The 18,278-nt window shown below is 42.2% G+C and overlaps 1 protein-coding gene across 1 annotated transcript in view; it reads left to right on the top strand.

Annotated features, from left to right (window-relative positions):
- FAM129A (family with sequence similarity 129 member A) overlaps window positions 1–17,142 on the top strand; it is a 131,868-nt gene extending 114,726 nt beyond the window's left edge. Inside the window, exons 7-10 of the mRNA XM_021716580.1 lie at window positions 2,578–2,693; window positions 9,702–9,806; window positions 10,415–10,577; window positions 16,925–17,142. Coding sequence (XP_021572255.1) covers window positions 2,578–2,693; window positions 9,702–9,806; window positions 10,415–10,577; window positions 16,925–17,142 — 602 coding nt within the window. The remainder of the gene's footprint in view (window positions 1–2,577; window positions 2,694–9,701; window positions 9,807–10,414; window positions 10,578–16,924) is intronic.
- Window positions 17,143–18,278: the final 1,136 nt, after the last annotated feature.

The following is an 18,278-nucleotide window of genomic DNA, read 5'->3' as shown; positions in this document are numbered from 1 at the left end:
ATTTATTTAACCAGTTTATAAGCTAAAAATACAACAATGAATCCATAAATTAGATCCTTTCCCCTCTCTCAAAGGGAGTAGTTAAAATCTAGTTTAAGTTTGTCTAGATGGTCGAATTCAGAATTCAGATCCATGCCGTCATTCTCTGAGGCTTCATTGTTCAATGACTGTAATTTCTTTTGTGGTCCATTTTAGTACTTTGATTCCCTGCCTATATTAAGCTATCTTACTTTCACCACCAGCCATCCTTCTATTCCCTCCTTCTCTCTGATGTCCAAATCATCATCTCCAAATTCCATTTCTACAGTTACTTTTTGCAAAGATTGTTGGAAATGCAACCAACAGCAAGAATGCCATCTTTTGCTAGAAAAAGACAACAAACAGGATCTCAAACACCTCCTCCCATGGCTGGGGTCAGTGGAGGAAGAAATAAGTAGATTCATGCTTCTTGTAAGGACGTGAAGAATTTAAAACTTCATTCCCTGGCTCATGGATCTGGCCATATTCACTTCATCCAAATACAGTACCAGATTTTCTTCCATCTCTTTGTTTTCTTAGGTTGGAAATGAAAACAGCTGTTAAAAATAAGAGCACATGAGTCAATCTTGAGTCCCAATGTAGTAATTACAGTTTCCATCTCAGTTGGTGAAGTCCCTCCTAATGTGCAGAGCCTCATATCACAATCCCCTTGTGGTGAGAGCCCTACCAATGCTGTTGTCAATTTTATAGCAAGATCTTAACTTTTGCTTTCCAAACCTCTAAGGGTAAACACTAAATCAGTTGCCAAGCCAAGAAAAATAACAAGAAAAAAGTATTTCAGCTTTAAAACTTGATTCTTGGGATGTGCTCTTTTTCTGATTTAGATTTTGACCAAATCTCTATGCCGATATTAGAAATGTCAGTTACTGTTCCACATTTTTTTGAAAGTGGAGTCTCTGGGCTATATGGTGTCCTCACTTTGGAGAATTTTGCTTAAACTCTTGTAAGAGGCCTTGAATTGTATTTTCTGTTTTCTAAGTTTCTAAGACTTTTGACCCAGTAAGCCAGTCTCAAAAGAGTTATCTACAACTTGTGGATCAATTGATTGTCACCTTTCAGAAAAAATTGATTTTTAAAATTTCTGCTCAATCTCCCAGGTCAACCATTTTGTTCTTGACTTATTAAGCTCACTGTCTAAAGCTGTGATGGTTCACCCTCACCCCAAATCAATTGCCTTCAATTGACCATCTAATAGTGCCCTATACAATAAGTCCTCTACATACGAACCTTCAAGTTACAAACTGTAATGATACACTTGTGTGCTTTTTAATGTATTATTTCTCTTCACCAAGTGTCAGTATAGCCTGTTAAAAAACATATGCATTATATAGCCAATTGTATTAATTGGGTACCTAGGCTAGCTTTATTGGACTTAAAACCAATTGGACTTGCAAACATGCTCTCTGAATGGAACTTGTTCATATGTTGAGGACTTCCTGTAAGTGCAGATTGTCTGCTATTGGCAAGAGGGCTTTGTGCTCTACAGAGGGAGAGGCAGGAACTTGGGCCTTTTACTCAATTCACTTTGCCCACTTTAATTCTCCTTTCTACGACTTGATTTCTTTGTTGTTCCATTAGGTGACTTCTAAAGTTCATTTCCCCACTGAGATTTCTGTAATTCTGTTATCCCTGTGTCCTCCAAAAGCTAAGTTTGTGTGTTAGAAATTAAGCTACTGCATGCATGGCGTGATTTATCCCACCATTAGATATTCATTCCTTGTGTTAGGATATTACCTCTCAGAGATGATATCTTTTCAAACCCAGTATGTTTGAAAGAGCATACCCATAAGGCTAATCTGTATAGTGTCATGGTTAGAGGAAGGCTCTGAAGTCAGACTGCCTGAGTCTACACCCGGGCTCTGCCTTTCAATGACTTATATGACCTTAGGCGATTGATTCACCTTTCCGAGGAGACTGAAGTCTCCTCATCTTTAAAATGGGAATGATAAAAATACTCTCCTCAGAGGTTTTTGTGAGGTGCCAATGAAATATGTAAAGTGCTTAGATGAACAGCGTCCTACTGTTTAAGTGTTCATCATTATTATCTTTCATTTACATAAATTAGCATATTATACCTAGGGCCTTTTGATAGAAAGCTGCTATCAAGTCACAGAGAAACTGGAATTTCATTTGGGAAACTAGGAGGGGATACTATAAACACAGGAAGCACTCTAAGAGAAGGCCTGCAACAGTGAGGTGTTACAGGTCAAGTCACCAGGTGCCTGGAGGTGGCTAGAGAAGAATCGACAAGAGGTGAGGAGAGGGACAGAGAGAGAGAGAGATGTGCTTCTGGTCTCAACCAGTACGCCCAGTAACTGATAGATTAATCAGCTAGGGTGGGGAACAAATCATGCGATGCACACCTGTAAATGAACTTTGAATTCAGTAATTTAGTGCTTGCTTTGCTTTTTCTGTGTCTCATAATTTCATGCCTTGTCATACTCAGGGAATGCTAGCTCTCTGAACCATTACACTTGAAGAACCAGGGGAAACATAGAATGTTTTACTTTGCTAAATGTCCCTTCTTCCTCTCTATAGATTACATGAAGCAGACGACATTTGAAGCCCAAGCCTTTTTAGAAGCTGTACAATTCTTCCGACAGGAGAAGGGTCACTATGGCTCCTGGGAAATGATCACCGGGGATGAAATCCAGGTAACACAGGGTTCAGAATTTTGGATCCTCTCTCTACTTGGGTGGTAGGAAGTCAGGATCATTTTAATAAAGGATAAAAAAAAAACTTGCAGGAATGGAAGATGGGGGTCCAAAGGCTATTTCTCTCATTGTATAGAAGCATCGATCTGCAGGCTATCAGGTACCCCTTACAAAGATAACCAGTCTGGGCATGAGATAGGGCAGTTAAAAGCATTGCAACAGCAGTGGAAAGAGTTGCTCCCACTGTTTTCTATAAAAAGAATGATTCTTGGCTGGGCATGGTGACTCACACCTGCAATCCCAGCATGTCGAGAGACCAAGGCGGGAAGATCACTTGAGGCCAGGAGTTTGAGACTAGCCTGGGCAATATAGCAAGACCTTGTCTCTACAAAAAATAAAAAAATTTAGCCAGATATAGTGGCATATGCCTATAGCCCCAGCTACTCAGGAAGCTAAAGTGGAAGGAATTGCCTGAGCCCAGGAGTTTGAGGCTGTAATGAGCTCTGAGAGTGCCACTGCACTCCAGCCTGGGTAACAGAGTAAGAACCTGACTTAAAAAAAAAAAAAAAAGAAGAATTCTTTTCATTGACCTTATGCTTCTAGACAAGAAGCAAATGTGAGTGAGTATCAGGATATAGTGCAAAGTGTGTGGCAGGGCATTAAAAGCATTGCAACAGCAGTGGACTTGGACTTAAATCTGAAATAATTCAACTTATTTAACCTCATTTAGTCTCAGATTACTCCTCTGAATAAAATAGAAATGATAATGTTTACCTTGCAGGGCTGTGAAAATTCAATGAGATGCAGTTGGAAAAGTGTTTGGCACACAACTAACTGTCTTTATTGAATGATATGTAAATGAAGCAATGAATAGAAACAAATTTGAAAAGTATTAGACAGTTTTCTAGAGGTTTCATTTACCTTTTCTAGTTTTCTATCTTCGGTGGCACATTTTTATTTCCCACAATCCTAAATGGCTAGAGCATCTCAGTGGGCTTGGTCCCAGTACACTGTTATAAATGTCCAAAAGAAACTGTGTTTCATGATATGACCCCAGCCTGTATGATGATGCCAATCACAAGGCTGATTCAGCCAAAAAAGAGGAGGGGGCTGGCTATGGGTATTATTTGATTACAGAAACGCAATACCTAAGAATGCTATCTTTTAATTTTTCTTTATTTTTATCACATCTCCTAAGGTGCCTCTTTTGGAGTCTGGTAAAATTTGTAGTTAGGGAACAATATTTAGAAGATGCCAGATGGTGGCTTGACTCTGTATGGTCATTAAACATCTAATGCTGAAAACATTTTCTCTTGAGGATGGAACTATTCTTTATTGTTTTAACACATGAAGACATATGTTTATTATCAGAATCTCGTCCCCTTATTTTTTGGTAGATTCTAAACTCATTTATTTCTCAGCGTGAGACTTACTTATTCCAGAACTTCAACCAATGCTTAGTTTCTTCTGTTTTGGGGAAACACATCCATTTACAGATCTGAGAGGACTAAATACTTACTATACTAATGCCAAAAAGAAAAACAAAAGTATAAGAAGGGGTGGCTGAAGCATCGGACACCACCTGGCCCACCATGTAAGCCTACAGATTTAGTAGCTAGACCAGTAGTAAAATGCCTTTGTGTGATTGATACTTGATAATGTTCAAAACCTAATTCTATCTGTCTTTCCTATCTTCTAAAGTGGATAAGGCAGTTACTGTTATTTCTAATTTGTAAATGAGAAAATTGAGGGAGGCACATAACAGTTAAGTGACTTGCTCCGTTTTATGCATTCAACAACAAATTATTGAACATCAACTCTCTGCTAGGCACTGTGCTGGGGCTAGTGATCCAGAGATAGACAATATAGATTGGTCCTGGCCCTCTGGACCTGATAATTTCAGGGTCATGTGCAACTGGGACAGACGGCCAAGGAAACAATGGCTCTTTCTCCTGGCCCAGTGAAAGATCAACACCAGCCATGGGAATATATGGAGTCACACATTCATTTCACTCCTTGAGTTCAGCTATGCCACCTACTTCATTTTTTTCTTTCACTTGGAATCTTATGTCAGCTCACAGTCCTTCCTAGTGCTATTGAAAACAGGTACTTTTAATACGTTCTTTCTGGGTGATGAGTACTGAGTTTGTTGCAGGTTCTTTTGTTGACTTCCCACTTTTTTGCTTTAGGCTGTTATGTGTGATAAGTGCTATGTGGTGCAAGAGAACTAAATGGCTCATCCCTTGCTGCCATGGTGAGGCGGGACGTACATAGAAAGCATCCAGAGGACAAGGCAGCATATGTGTGGGAATTACACACACACACACACACACACACACACGCACACACACACAAGCATTTGTGCGAAGCAGTCATAGTAAGATCCTAATTTTGCAGTATTAAAAAAATATTGTTAAGTGGGAAAACACAACAAGAAAACAAAAAAGAGCTCAACAATTGCTGGAATTATCAAGTGACCCAATAAGAAACTTTTCTCCCCCAAGAATTTGAATGTATTTGGTGACATTACAGACTTACAAAATGTGAATGCTGGCCGGGCATTTCAGAATTTGTCCAGCACCCTCCAGGTGAGAGAAAAAACATTCAGAGAGGTTGACTGAAGTCCCAAAGCCAGTCTGTGACAGAAACGTATTTTGAACCAGGTTGTCTAAGCTGTTACAAGGAAACGGCCTCCAAAGCTTTCCTGTGTGGGGCCACATAGGATGAAGGTTCGCCATAACCTCTAATACGTGGAGTTTGACAGAAAAGCAGTGTCTCCCCTAAGACTCATAGAAAAAAGAGGCCAGATGCCCAAAGAAGCTACCAAGTAGTTAAATAAAATGGCATACATAACTGAGTTTGAGAAAATTACATTTTTTGTTTAAAGCACTGGGTTTATTTGCATTTTTTCCATCCTGTCTGCTAATAACTCAATCATAACACTGTCCTAACTTCCTCTACCCTAGGGGCCTGTATCCAGAAGATTTTCAGCCTTGTTACATTATTATCTTAATAGTAATGACTCACATGGCGATTATGGAAGGCCCTCATGGCAATGGTTATTTTAGGCAAGTGTCCAGGCAAAGCAAATATCTCTGAATAACTTGCCTGACAGACTGTTAAGATGAAAATATTTGTATACTAAAAACATCAACATGTTTTCTACTTGTCAATATAAATGTGTCAAATGTGATCATGAGGGAAACTGCTTTGCAAACTGTAAAGCAGCTACAGTTATTTGGTATGTTTATTATTTGCCTTTAAAATACCCAGTTGGACTACAGAATAGCTCATAATTCCCACAGAACAGTTTTTTTTTCAAGTCCAAAAAAAAAAGTCTACATTTTTTAGGCTTTGTTCATATGTTCCAGAGTTATCTTTTGCTGGAAGATCTTGAGTGTGACCCCTTTAAATGGATTTTTTTACCCATGGCCGCTCAGTAACACAAAGGACATGTGGCCAGCAGCCTGGTGGTGGTGTGGAGCTTGCCTCAGGGACAAGAGAAATCTTTAGACCTCACACCTTCCTCACAGCTCAGTATCTGAAAGAAAACACTGTGGTGTGGTCTTCAGAGGTGAGCCTGGGCTCGTTGGCTTCGATCAGCCTAATAACATGGTTGGTTTCTTATGAGGTCTTACAGAATTTAAAACATCCCAGCAGTTAAATTTACCTAACATCTTTCCCTCTCTCTTTTTTAAACAAAAGTGATATTTTTAGGCCTTATGATAAAACAGTGGATCCTGTTCTGAGGGGAGGAGGCTAGGGAACCCCTTCCTTACCCATTCATTTATTAGATTAACTACTTTCCCTGAAGAACCCAGTGGCTTAGGGCCCTGCTTGTGGAGAGCTGGATCCCAGAGTGGGCCTGGGGCAGGTGAGGGGCAGCACAGCGTCAGGGCGCGGAGGGTTGGGCCTGAAGGTTAGCGGACCAGGATGACAGTGATGGGATGTGACACGGTTGGGCTTCAACAGCCAGGGGTTCGGCCCGCCCTGTGGCTAATCCCCAAGCTCCACCCCCACTCCCCAGCCTTGCAACCCACGCCACCCCCTCTTTTTTTCCCCCACACATGTATCTCCTTCTCAATTTCCTAAGTTGTAAAATAGAAGCAAATTTCTTGGAACACTGCATGGGAACGACTATAAGAAAACTGTAAGCCCACCCAGATGGAATGTTCTTTTATTTGGCCTTTGGATATAACATTTCCATCTTCCTCAAACCCTTTTCACACTTATGCTCAAATTCAAACCAATCTTTGCAAAAAGATGAGGACAGTTGTGCCTCTTGCGTTTAATACGTTTAACCCACTGGCTTAAGTTCTCATGTGGATCTCCCTCCCTCTTGTTGCATCCTCCCTGGGCTACACTTTGGGGGGATGTGTATCAACCAGGAACCCAGAGGCTGGGGTTTGTGGATCCTAATACCCACTGAATCTAACTATTGGAACCACTAATTTCCATGAAGTTTTGCACATGCCAAGTTCCTCTTAAACACCTCTGGAAATGGTGATTCATCTCTTGACTGCCCCCAGAGAACAGTGAAGAAAGGTCCACACAGCCCCACAAATGAATTACCAGGATTGGTGGAAATCCTGTCCCCATGAGAACCTTTGTCACACCAGGCAGATCCACATTGCTGATGACAGAGCCCCCCATGCTGCCTTGGCCTGAGCCATCTTCCTTTCCAGAAACCCACAGTCTGAGTGGGACTGGGCGGCTCATCCACCTCTACCCAGGCAGTGTTCCTGATGAGTTCAACTGGCGAGCTACATCCTGCCAAAACGGAGCCCTGGTGAAGGGCAATCTCTAGTGAGCTCATGAGGCTGACCTCAGAGGAAACCTTCCATAATTCCCAAAACATAATTTGAATTTTGACGAGAAGTGAGAAGGAATACGTCAATTCGTTTGGGCAAATATTATTTCAAATTCATGGAACAGATGTCTCGAGTGATTTTCGACTTTTCTGCCTGCTTCTATTCCTGAAACTGCCCTTTTGTAAATCTTAGTCTGCAGTCTACTATTGAAAGTGGAGCTGTGACCCCAACAGACTCGTGGAAAAAGGTGATTCTGAGCAGCAAAGCTGAGCGAGGCAGGGGTGGGGTAGAGAAGGAAGGGCCAGGGTCACACAGAATGTTGTGGTGAGCAGATGTGTGGGATACTGCTCAGATCCACAAGAAACATTTTAATTGAGCTAAGCAAAATTTTAGGAGAGGTTTGAGAATAAATTTTTAAAAAACAGTTGAAAACTTTAGCTACCTCCTTCATGTCTACTTAGCCCAAAATTGTCCGATTGTTTTACAGTATTTGTTATTCCCTTCTATTTCATTTTTCAGGCTGTATCCAGCTTTATTGAAAATGCTTTTTATAAACAACAGCAGTAGTTTAGGCAGGACATGGGCAGACAGTTGTTAACAGTATACAACAACTTCCAAACTCCTGTCCTCAGTGAACTACCAAAATCAGAAAGCCATATACAATGCAATGGAGTCTTTGTTCGACTAGACTCTTAATTACAGTGAGGGTTAATGTTTCACATTTAGCATGTCATTTCACAACTTTTCATGAGCTGACCCTGATTTTCAGAAAATGAAATGGAAATGGCAGAATTTACCAGTCTGAAGAGTCATAATCTAAATAAGGAACAGCTGCTCTTTTGAAGGACGCCATCTCAATGGCATCACTGCAAAGTCCAGATTGCCTGACATACTGCTAACCAATTTGGGAGTGTCAGGTCGTAACAGGTGTCTGAATTTAAGGGTGTTAAGTCTATGCTGAAGGCAGAGCGGGAAAAGAGGACATAAAAACAAATTTTAGTTTTTCTACCCCACAAGGCATTTGTGCCCAAGTGGTTGTGTGTGTCAACATCAGAGAATCCCTCCTCCTTTTAAGAGCCAAGAAGAGGTTTCTCAAAACTAGAAAGAAAGGTGTTTCCCTTGACATCAGTTCAGCTTCAGAGAGATTCCATTAGTGACATATGTCCCTTCCCCATAAAACAGCAATGCATTTTTCTGTGTGCAAACAACACAGCTAAAACATAAAGATAAAAAGCAAAACAAAATTCTGCATTTTATAAAACTCAATTTTAAAATAGCATTTCAAATTGTTCAGTCACCAGAAGTATAGAGTGATCAAGAATTCACACACCTCACTTGGCATCTCCAGCACCTTCTACTTTCTTTGCTTGGTCTGTTTTGTCCCCATATTCTGCAGATTATCCTATCCTTGCTGGTGTCAGCTTTTCCTTTTTGGGTACCTTCTTTCCCTTCTTTTCAGGGGCCGTTTTAGGCTTGGCTTTGTCATTGGAAGAGCAGATTTAGCAGACAACCTTGCAGATCTTCTCTGTGGTTTATCCTTCACCTTGGTTTTTTTTTTTTTTTCCTATTTTGGCACCGCCCCCCCCAGCCTTTCTCCTGGGCATGGTGGCACCCGAAGCAGGACAAAGGCCTTGGAGGCCGGGATGCGGCACCCTGAGGGCTTTGGTTCGTCCAGGTGTCATTCTTGCCTCTTCTTCACACTGCTCCTCCCTTCTTTTTCTAAACATTAAGGAGGATGAAGGTGGGGCTCAGGGGACAGTAAGGCCAAAAAGTACGAAGACACTTAGATCGCGAAGGGGCTTGAGAAGGAGTGACAGTCCCAGGAGATACAGACTAGGACTCAGGCCACCAAAACCAAGTCTGACACTCCCTTCACAGGTGTACTAAGGATGCCCTTAGCTATTATTGAAATTTCCCGTTATCCTAAACGCATTAGGTTCTTCTAGTTTGGATCTGTGAAGTTTGGATTTGGGGGGTTTGTTTTTTCCATTGGGAAAACAGCAGGGAGGAAATGTCAGCAGATGGTACTGTTCCCTGAGGATGGTTAGCCTCTAAGATTGTTTTAGTTGAGCTTTCTGCAGCCTTGGAAATAAGTTGAACTATGAACCTACAGAGTTCATCTGGCCCAGGGCAGGGACAGCCAATCAGATTGAGACATCACTGACAGACCCACTCTGGGGCTCTCTTTGCTCCGTAGGTCCTGAGTAACCTGGTGATGGAGGAGCTTCTGCCCACCCTGCAGACAGACCTGCTGCCGAAGATGAAGGGTAAGAAGAACGACAGAAAGAGGACCTGGCTTGGGGTAAGACATGATTTCTGTCTACACCCGTGCTACTTGAAATGGGCATTCCCTTTTCTTTTCATGTAGGGCATTTGTTGTTGTTTTTATTTTTATTTTGAGTTAGAGTTTCACTCTGTCACCTGTCAGGCTGTAGTGCAGTGGCCCACTGCAGCTTTGACCTCCTGGACTCAGGCCATCCTTCCGCCTCAGTTGCCCAAGTAGCTGGGATCACAGGTGTTCACTACCATGCCAGGTTAATTTTTCTTTTTTTTTGTAGAAGTGAGGTCTTGCTATGTTGCCCAGGCTGGTCTCAAACTCCTGGGCTCAAGCAGTCCTCCTGCCCTGGCCTCCCAAAGTGCTGAGATTATAGGCATGAGTCACCGTGTCCAGCTGTTGCTGTTTTTAATAATTTCTTCCCTGGTTGGAGAAATTCCCACCTCATGCCTGCTGTATCTCACTTACATGAAGACTAATCCAAACAATCTCAAACTTTGAAAGAAAAATTAGGATGGGCATGTAGTTCTGTTTACATGATAATGGTCTGTGACAAACAGCTGGTCCCTCTACTTGACTCCAGCAGTACTTACACAGGACAGAGCCTGATTTATGTGTTGTTATTCCTGTTGCAGCTCCTTGAGGAGGCCTACAATCTGGTTCGGCAACACGTGTCGGAAGGATTAAGTGCCTTGAAGGAGGAATGCAGAACTCTGACAAAGGGCCTGGAAGGAACAATCCGTTCAGACGTGGATCAGATTGTCAACTCAAAGAACTTCTTAATCGGAAAGATCAAAGGTCAGTGGAGAGACTCCAGAAGTGCTCCTACTCATTAAATAAGCAGCACACTTAGGGATTCACCACATAGCAGGAATACATGGGTTCTGAGGAGAATGAAACCGAGGAAATTGGGAGGAAGTGGTAACAGTTGTACTACTAGTTAAGGGACTGGTAGTTAAGGGACTGGGCCTGGCTGGGTGCTGCGTGGCTCACGCCTATAATCCTAGCACCTTGGTAGGCTGAAGTGGAAGAATTGCTGGAGCCCAGGAATTTGAGACCAGTCTGGGCAACATAGTGAGTCCTCGTCTTGACAAATAAAAATTTAAAAAATCAGCGAGGTATAGTAGTGCATGTCTGTAGTCTCAGCTACTTGGGAGGCTAAAATGGAAGGGGCCCAGGAGTTCGAGGCTGTGGTGAGCCGTGATTATGCCACTACACTCCAGCGACGGAGTAAGACCCCATCTCAAAAAAAAACCCAAAAAACAAAAAAGATCTGGCCCTTACCAGGGAACCTTCATGGACACAAGGTAGAGGTAACTTTGAATCTTGCTTTCTGGGGATGCCTGTGTATTCTGAAACTCACAGTACCCCTACACCCTTGTAGCCTTCCTTATACTGAATTATAATGGCTTCTATGCCACCTCCTCTCTGCTATAAGCTCTCAAGGATCAGAGCCATGTTGCCTTAGTTTACTCAAGTGTATACATTGCCTGGTACCATGCCTGGCATATATAGACTCTCAGTGAATCAATGAATAAATGAATTTTTCTTTGACAGGAAAGCCTAAACTTTTGACTTAGAGTCAACAAATCTGGTTTTCTGGCCCCAACTCTAACATTAATCAGGCGTGTGTACTTGGGGAGGCCCTTTGACTTCTATGAAATCAGGAGGGTCCAGTAGGGGTTGGCAAACTTCTGTCCTTGGACTAAATCTGGCCCACCCCTGTTTCTGTAAATAATGTTTTACTGGAACATAGCCATGCTTGTTTGTTTTCATATTGTCTATGACTGCTTTTTGCTACAACAGCAGAATTGAGTAGTTGGAACTGAGACCTTATGGATCATAAAGGTGCAAATATCTCCTAACTAGCCCTTGACAGGAATCAGTTTGTCAGTTCCCACACAAGAGGCCTTAGATGGCCTCTAAGGAACCCTACAGTTCTCCATTAGATTTGGGGATCCTATGACCTGACAAATGTACCATTCCTAATGTTACCTCAGAAGAAAAGCTCGTGGGTTATGTGGTTATTTATAAAAAAATCTTCTTAGATAGTCAGTTATCAGATTATTCACTCACTCAAACACTCATTCATTTATTTAAAAATATCTGCTAAATTCTTTCCAAGCAAGGCAATGGAGCTTTAGCAATTAATGAGGAAGGCCCAGTTCCTGCACTCAGGAGGCTTAGAGTCTTTGAGGGGATTTTCTACCTGGTGGTTTATCCTCTGCAATTCCGGCACTCTTCATTCTGCAACTCAGCTTGCCTCAGTACTCTTAAGACAGTCCTACTAAGAGGGATTAGGGAGTCAGAGCTACAGCCAGGGTGTGTGTGTGTCTGCGTATCTCTGTGTGTCTATTATGCCATACCTTCCAAAACCAGACATAAATTAATGTCAGAGTGTTTCAGGCTTGCTACTATCCATGTCTCTCATTCCTCCATAAACACCACTGATCTAGAGTTGACTGTATAAGGAAGGACCCCCAAAAGCCTGGAGTTAATTTCTGGAAGATGGGCCCCTTGTAGTACAGGTGAATGCTCTGGGAACCCATTGGCATCAGTGTACCAGCTAGCATTGTTGTGAGAGGCTGCATTCTGCTTCAGTGAATTTGGGGGGCGAGTCTTTCACTGCGTTTGCCCGTTTCATGGTAAGTGGTTTATAAGTGCACCTGCCTACATCGAGCCGAGCATTAGGCGGTTTTTGACCCCGAGCGGCATGAGCCCCTTCCCACCCTCCCTATTCACCCAATCTCATACTGAGCAACTGTTTTTTGTTTATCTGGATGAAAAAAGTCCTCAAAGGGAAACATTTTGCTTATGCGGAATAAGTGAGACAAAAAATGGCAGAAGCACTAAAAGCCATCAAAATTGAAGTATTTATAAACTGTTTTGAGCAGTGGAAAAAGTGTCTCAATAGGTGTATCGCATCAAACGAAGATTACTTTGAAGGCAACTGAAGTTTAAACATGTAAGAATAAGTACATAATTTTTTGTAAATAAATTCTGGGTTTTTTGGGTCCCCCTTATATATTTAAGTCCTCTGTACAACTTACAGTTGCTAACACCCCACTCTTGTGCCAAAATTTCTGTTATCTGGGGCTACGCTGGGCCTAACCATGACCATTTTCATGGCCTGAATGAAACCGTTCTCTCTTGCCGAAATCTCTGTGGGTCTGGTGTATTCACACGATGGAAAAACATTCTGCCTTGAGCTAGTATCTGTTTCCTAAAAGAAGCCTTGAAAGGAAGTCATGATCGAGTCTTCTAAAAATGAAATAACAAAATGACATTTTAAGCAGGCCTCTGTTCTTCACCTTTAAAACAAGGAAGTATGAGCTTCAGGCTGCACTGATAAAGGGCTTTGGATTTGGAAGAAACCTGGGGCATATTAAGTGCCGATCTCTTCATTTCCTCCTGTATGACTTTTGGGAGCAAAGCCTCTGAGTTTTATTTAGTTCTACTCCACAATTATTTATTCATTCAATAAGCATTTATTCTGCTTCTGCTGAATACTAGGGCACGAAGCATGTCTCAGATGCAGAGACAGAGGGGAAAAGGGGAAAACGACAAATGTCCTACGAGAATCAGGAACAAAGGGCACGGTGACACAGATCCCATTTCAACCTCAAAATCCAGACACAGATCCCATTTCAACCTCAAAATGCTGCATGGGCCCCTTTTATTTTTATTTATTTATTTTTTATTGTGAAGATGAAGGGTACAAGTCAGAATCAGGCACATAAGCAGTTGTTCATGAGCAGGTGAAGTTTGGGTCCCTGACTGGTCCTCACTTCCCCTGGTTTAGGGTTATGCCCCTCCCTTCTCCTGGCAGTGTCCTGCGACTGCCAGTCCCTCTCTTATAGTATTGTGATAAATGTTCATGACCCACTTATAAGTGAGAACATGTGGTACTCAGTTCTTTGTTTCTGTGGTAGGTCACTAAGTGTGATGGACTCTAAATCCATCCAAGTTGCTGTGAAAGTCCATAATTTTGTCCTACTTTATGGCTGTGTAATACTCCATCATATATATGTACCACATTTTCTTTATCCCATCCACTTTTACTGAGCATCGGGGTCAGTTCCATGTCTTTGCTATTGTGAACAGTGCTGCAATAAGCATGTGTGTGCAAGTATCTTTTTTGTAGAATGATTTGAGTTCCTCAGTATATTCCCAGAAGGGGGATTGTTGAGATGTATGGAAGGGCAATGTTTAGTGCTCTTAAAAATTGCCATACTGTTTTTCAAAGAGTTTTGCACTCCCACCAACAGTGCAGTAGTGTTCCCTTTTCTCTGCATCCTTGCCAGCATCTGTTTTGTTTTGTTATGGTTTGGGGGGGCTTTTTTTTTTTTTTCGTTTTTAAAAAAATTATTAATGATGGCCTTTCTTAGTGGAGTTAGGTAGTATCTCAGTGTGGTTTTGATTTGCATTTCTCTGATGATTAGTGAGGCTGAGCATTGTTTCATGTGTCTGTTGGCTGCTTATATGTCTTCTTTTGAGAAGTGTTTATTCATGTCTTTTGATGTGGGCCCCTTTTAACAAGAGCACTCTTTAGTGTCTGGTGATTGGAAAAAAAGGATAGTGCCAACAGGTACAATAAGGGCAAATGGTTACTGAGTCCTGCTGGAATTCTAAGCACTTTCAAATGCAGTAAACTCATTGAATCCTCACTGTGACCCTCAAGAAGTAATTGCCCTGAGGATCTCCACTTTATAGATAAGAAAACTGAGGCAGAGATTCAGTCACTTGCCAAGATTCCAAAGCTAGTTGTGGCAGTGTTGGGCTCTGAACTTAGCCTCCCTGGCCCTAGCCTTTCAGATTTCATCTCTCTGTTCAATTGCTTCCAACAGCTGCCTTCGCTTCTGGAAGGTTGATGAATTCACATGTCGCAAGCCATAAAACACAACAGCACCTCCACATGCTTGAAAAAAGCAGAGCATTCGTGGGTGGGATGTGGAGTGTATTCAGCCCACAAGGAAGCACCTGCAGACTCCAGTTCAGGAAGCTGTGTAGGGCTCCAGGACGTTAGGCTGTTCTGATGGGTAAAACTGAAGCTGGGCTTTGAAGAGATGAGTAGGATGTTTACAAGCAGAGGTGGAGGAAGGAAGGCAATGTAAAAGGAATCCTGAATAAAGGCGCAAAGAGGGGGCCGGCACACACTATGGTAAACAGGTACAGAGAGAGAAAGAGAGCAGAGTGGAACGTTCGTTCCCCCCGTGCCTGTCTCGACCTCACCCAGCAGGTGAAACCCACCAGCTGCCGTCACATCTCCACTGTATGTTACCAGTATTCAGCATTGTTCTGAAATTCCAATTGGATGCTTCTCAAATAACTCCTGTCTCAAAGTTAATTAACTAATAATTAATTGATTATCCTGGCTAACAATTTTTGGTATCAAGCAAGTCATTTGTAGGAGACACACAGATTGTTTCATATTTGAGTTTTGTTTGTTTGATTTGGGTTTCACTCTGTCACCCAGGCTGAAGTGCAGTGGCACAATCATGGCTCACCTCAACCTCGACCTCCTGGGCTCAAGTGATCCTCCTGCTTTAGCTTCCCGAGTAACTGGGACTTCAGGTGTACATCACCACAACCGGCTTTTTAAATAATTCTTTGTAGGGACAAAGTCTTGCTATGTTGCCCAAGCTGGTCTCGAACGCCTGGGCTCAAGCAATGCTCCCACCTTGGCCTCCCAAAGTGCTGGAACTATACGCTTGAGCCACCATGTCCAGTCCGATTGTTTCATATTGGAATCATACAGTTGAAAGGATTTTCTCTCTAATGATTCTATGACCTGGTAATGTTTTTTATCCCAAATATTTTTGAGTTATCTGTAATATTATTAGTATTGGCCATCTCAGATTCTCAGAGTAAGAAGCTACTATGGGACCCTCCATAACTCTGTAAAATATTTCTAACAATTGAAATAAGACTTTGGCCATTCATTTCACTGTAAGCAAGTTATTTGCCAATAAGAATGTAAGAAATACGCTTGAATTGTAGTCCCGCTTCTGCATATTAGGTGTGACCTTGGTCAAGTCATCTAACATCTCCAAGTCTCATTTTTCCCATCTGTAAAATGGAGGAGTTGGACACCAGCTCAGTTTGTATTCCCTTTTCAGTTCTGTGATTCTATGATAAGGCTATGTGACCTACCTAGATCCATAAAGCTAGCCTCCTGGTCCACGGAGCCAGCTCAGACCTCTTCCGGCTCAAGCCTCCTTCACATTGCTGCCTCCAAACTTGGCTGGTCACAAGAATCACCTCTGCACTGAAAAAAAAATGCAGATTTCCATGTCCTATCCAGACTGATGAATGTAGGATCTTGACTATGCTAAGAGGGGTTAGGGAGGCAGAACTGCAGCAGGGGTGTATGTGCCTGTGTACCTCTGTGTGTCTATTTACGCCAGACCTTCCAAAGCCAGAAATTAACTTCAGAGTTAATTTCTTAGTTAACTTAATTTCTTTCTTCCTCATCTGAATCAAAGGGCAATATTTGCTTCTGGACAGTAGAATTGTGACATTTTTTCATCCCCTTTTCGATTTTCTGTATTCTACACTTTTGTCACTATTCATGTCATTTTTATCAGGAAAAAATTGTGGTTTTGTTTTGTATTGTTTTAATTGGGGCTGGGATGGAAGATGGGACGCCAAACAATGACATTTGGTTCCATTTTTCCCAAGAAAAGAATGTACTTGATTTTTTTTTAAGTCTTTTTGTGGAAAGAGGAGGATGGAATTATATCGACTGATTAACCCTTAGAGAAATGAATAAAAACTTAATAAATCATGGTTTTAGAAGACAAACTGTGCGTATGTCAGGGTGGTGATTTGTAGTAGATAGGTGGTTCTCCAGCCTTTTCTTCTTTGATTTAGGTATTGCATGTTCAGAGGGATCAAGCAGAAAAAGATATTTTACCCCAGGGCATAGGAAAGCCTGGGACAAGATTCTGTTTGCTCCCGTTCTCCATGCATCCAGTGGTTTTCTTTTCTGATGAATGTGGGCCCAGGGCTCATTGTGCTGGTCTGTTTTGCCCGTTTGTGCTTGCCGTGGCTGTTAAATGTCTCCATGGGGCACTGTTCAGCCCTGACCTGGCTCCAGTGCCTGTGAATCCTAAGTCACAGTTTTTGGCTATTTCCTACCTCAGCGATGGTGGCCCAGCCAGCGGAGAAAAGCTGTTTGGAGGATGTGCAACCATTCCTGGCGTCCATCCTGGAGGAGCTCATGGGACCAGTGAGCTCGGGATTCGGTGAAGTGCGTACACTCTTTGAAAAAGAAGTGGATGAACTCAGCCACAGCTTCCAGACCACCAAGGACAGCGTCCAGCTAAAGGAGGTGGGTACAGAGCTGAAGAAGCGAGTGTGAATCGGCTGCCTGGGTGGCCCTTTTCACAGAGCTTTACCTGTCCTCCCTCCCTTTCCCATATTCATCTACTCCTCCCTCCGTTCATCCAGTCTTTCTTCCATTCATCTGGACACACTATTCATCCATCCATCCATCCACCAGATTTTCTTTATTGACGATTTTCAAGTTACAAAAATGATAACATCTTTGTACAGTGAAACAATATACTCAAATATAAATAGAAAGGCATAATCAATCATCATCACTGATACCCACTAATCCTAGTCCACCCCCAACTCCTAGGCCACATCTATTCCCAATTCTATGAATTAACTAATATGAATAGCTCGGTATGTGTTTTTCCTATACTTTTCTTTGTTCATACAAATATACAAGCATATATCCTCATTTATAGAACTTTTGTTTGCTTTCAAAAAATAAAGACTCATGACATAGATCAATGTTTCTCAGAGGGTGGTCCCTGGACCAGCAGTGTTGTCATCACCTGGTTGTTAAATATGCAAATTTAATCAGAAACTCTGGGGGTGGGGCCCTGGAGTCTGTTTTAACAAGACCTTCAGAGATTTTGGCACACTCTAAAGTTTGAGAATTGCTGATAAAGACACAGCTTGGCAGCCTGGTTTTACTCTTGGCATATCATGATGAGCTTCCCTACAAGTCAGCAGATAAAACCAAAGACCTCTGTTTCTTTTCCTTTCTTATCTTAAAATAATATTTAGTATTTTAAAAATATTAAAATTATTGTAAACCTCCAGTATTCCATTTAAAAAATCTTATTCTTTATGCATATATACACATATGCAATTGTACACAACCAGAATCATCTCCCAAATGCTTTGAAGTTTCTTACTGCAGCCTGTTTTATGTTTGTTGTTTTTTTGGGGTTTTTTTGAGTTGGAGTCTCACTTGATCGCCCTGACTGGAGTGCAGTGGCCACTCCCGGCCACCGCAGCCTCGCCTGCTGGGTTCCAGCGATCCTTCCGCCTCAGTCTTCCGAGTAGCCGGAATTACAGGCACGCGCTACCACGCCCGGCTGATTTTTTGATTTATTGTAGAGATGAGGTCTCGCTGCCCAGGCAGGTCTCGAACCCGCGGGCTCAGGCAATCCACTCACCTCAGCCTCCCAAAGGCGCGGG

Source organism: Carlito syrichta, unplaced genomic scaffold (genome assembly GCF_000164805.1).
Source record: "Carlito syrichta isolate Samal-C Ts95f unplaced genomic scaffold, Tarsius_syrichta-2.0.1 Scaffold308845, whole genome shotgun sequence".
In the NCBI taxonomy this organism is placed as follows: Eukaryota; Metazoa; Chordata; class Mammalia; order Primates; family Tarsiidae; genus Carlito; species Carlito syrichta.
The sequence above is the reverse complement of the archived record's forward strand: the minus strand, read 5'-3'. Positions and strand labels throughout refer to the sequence as shown.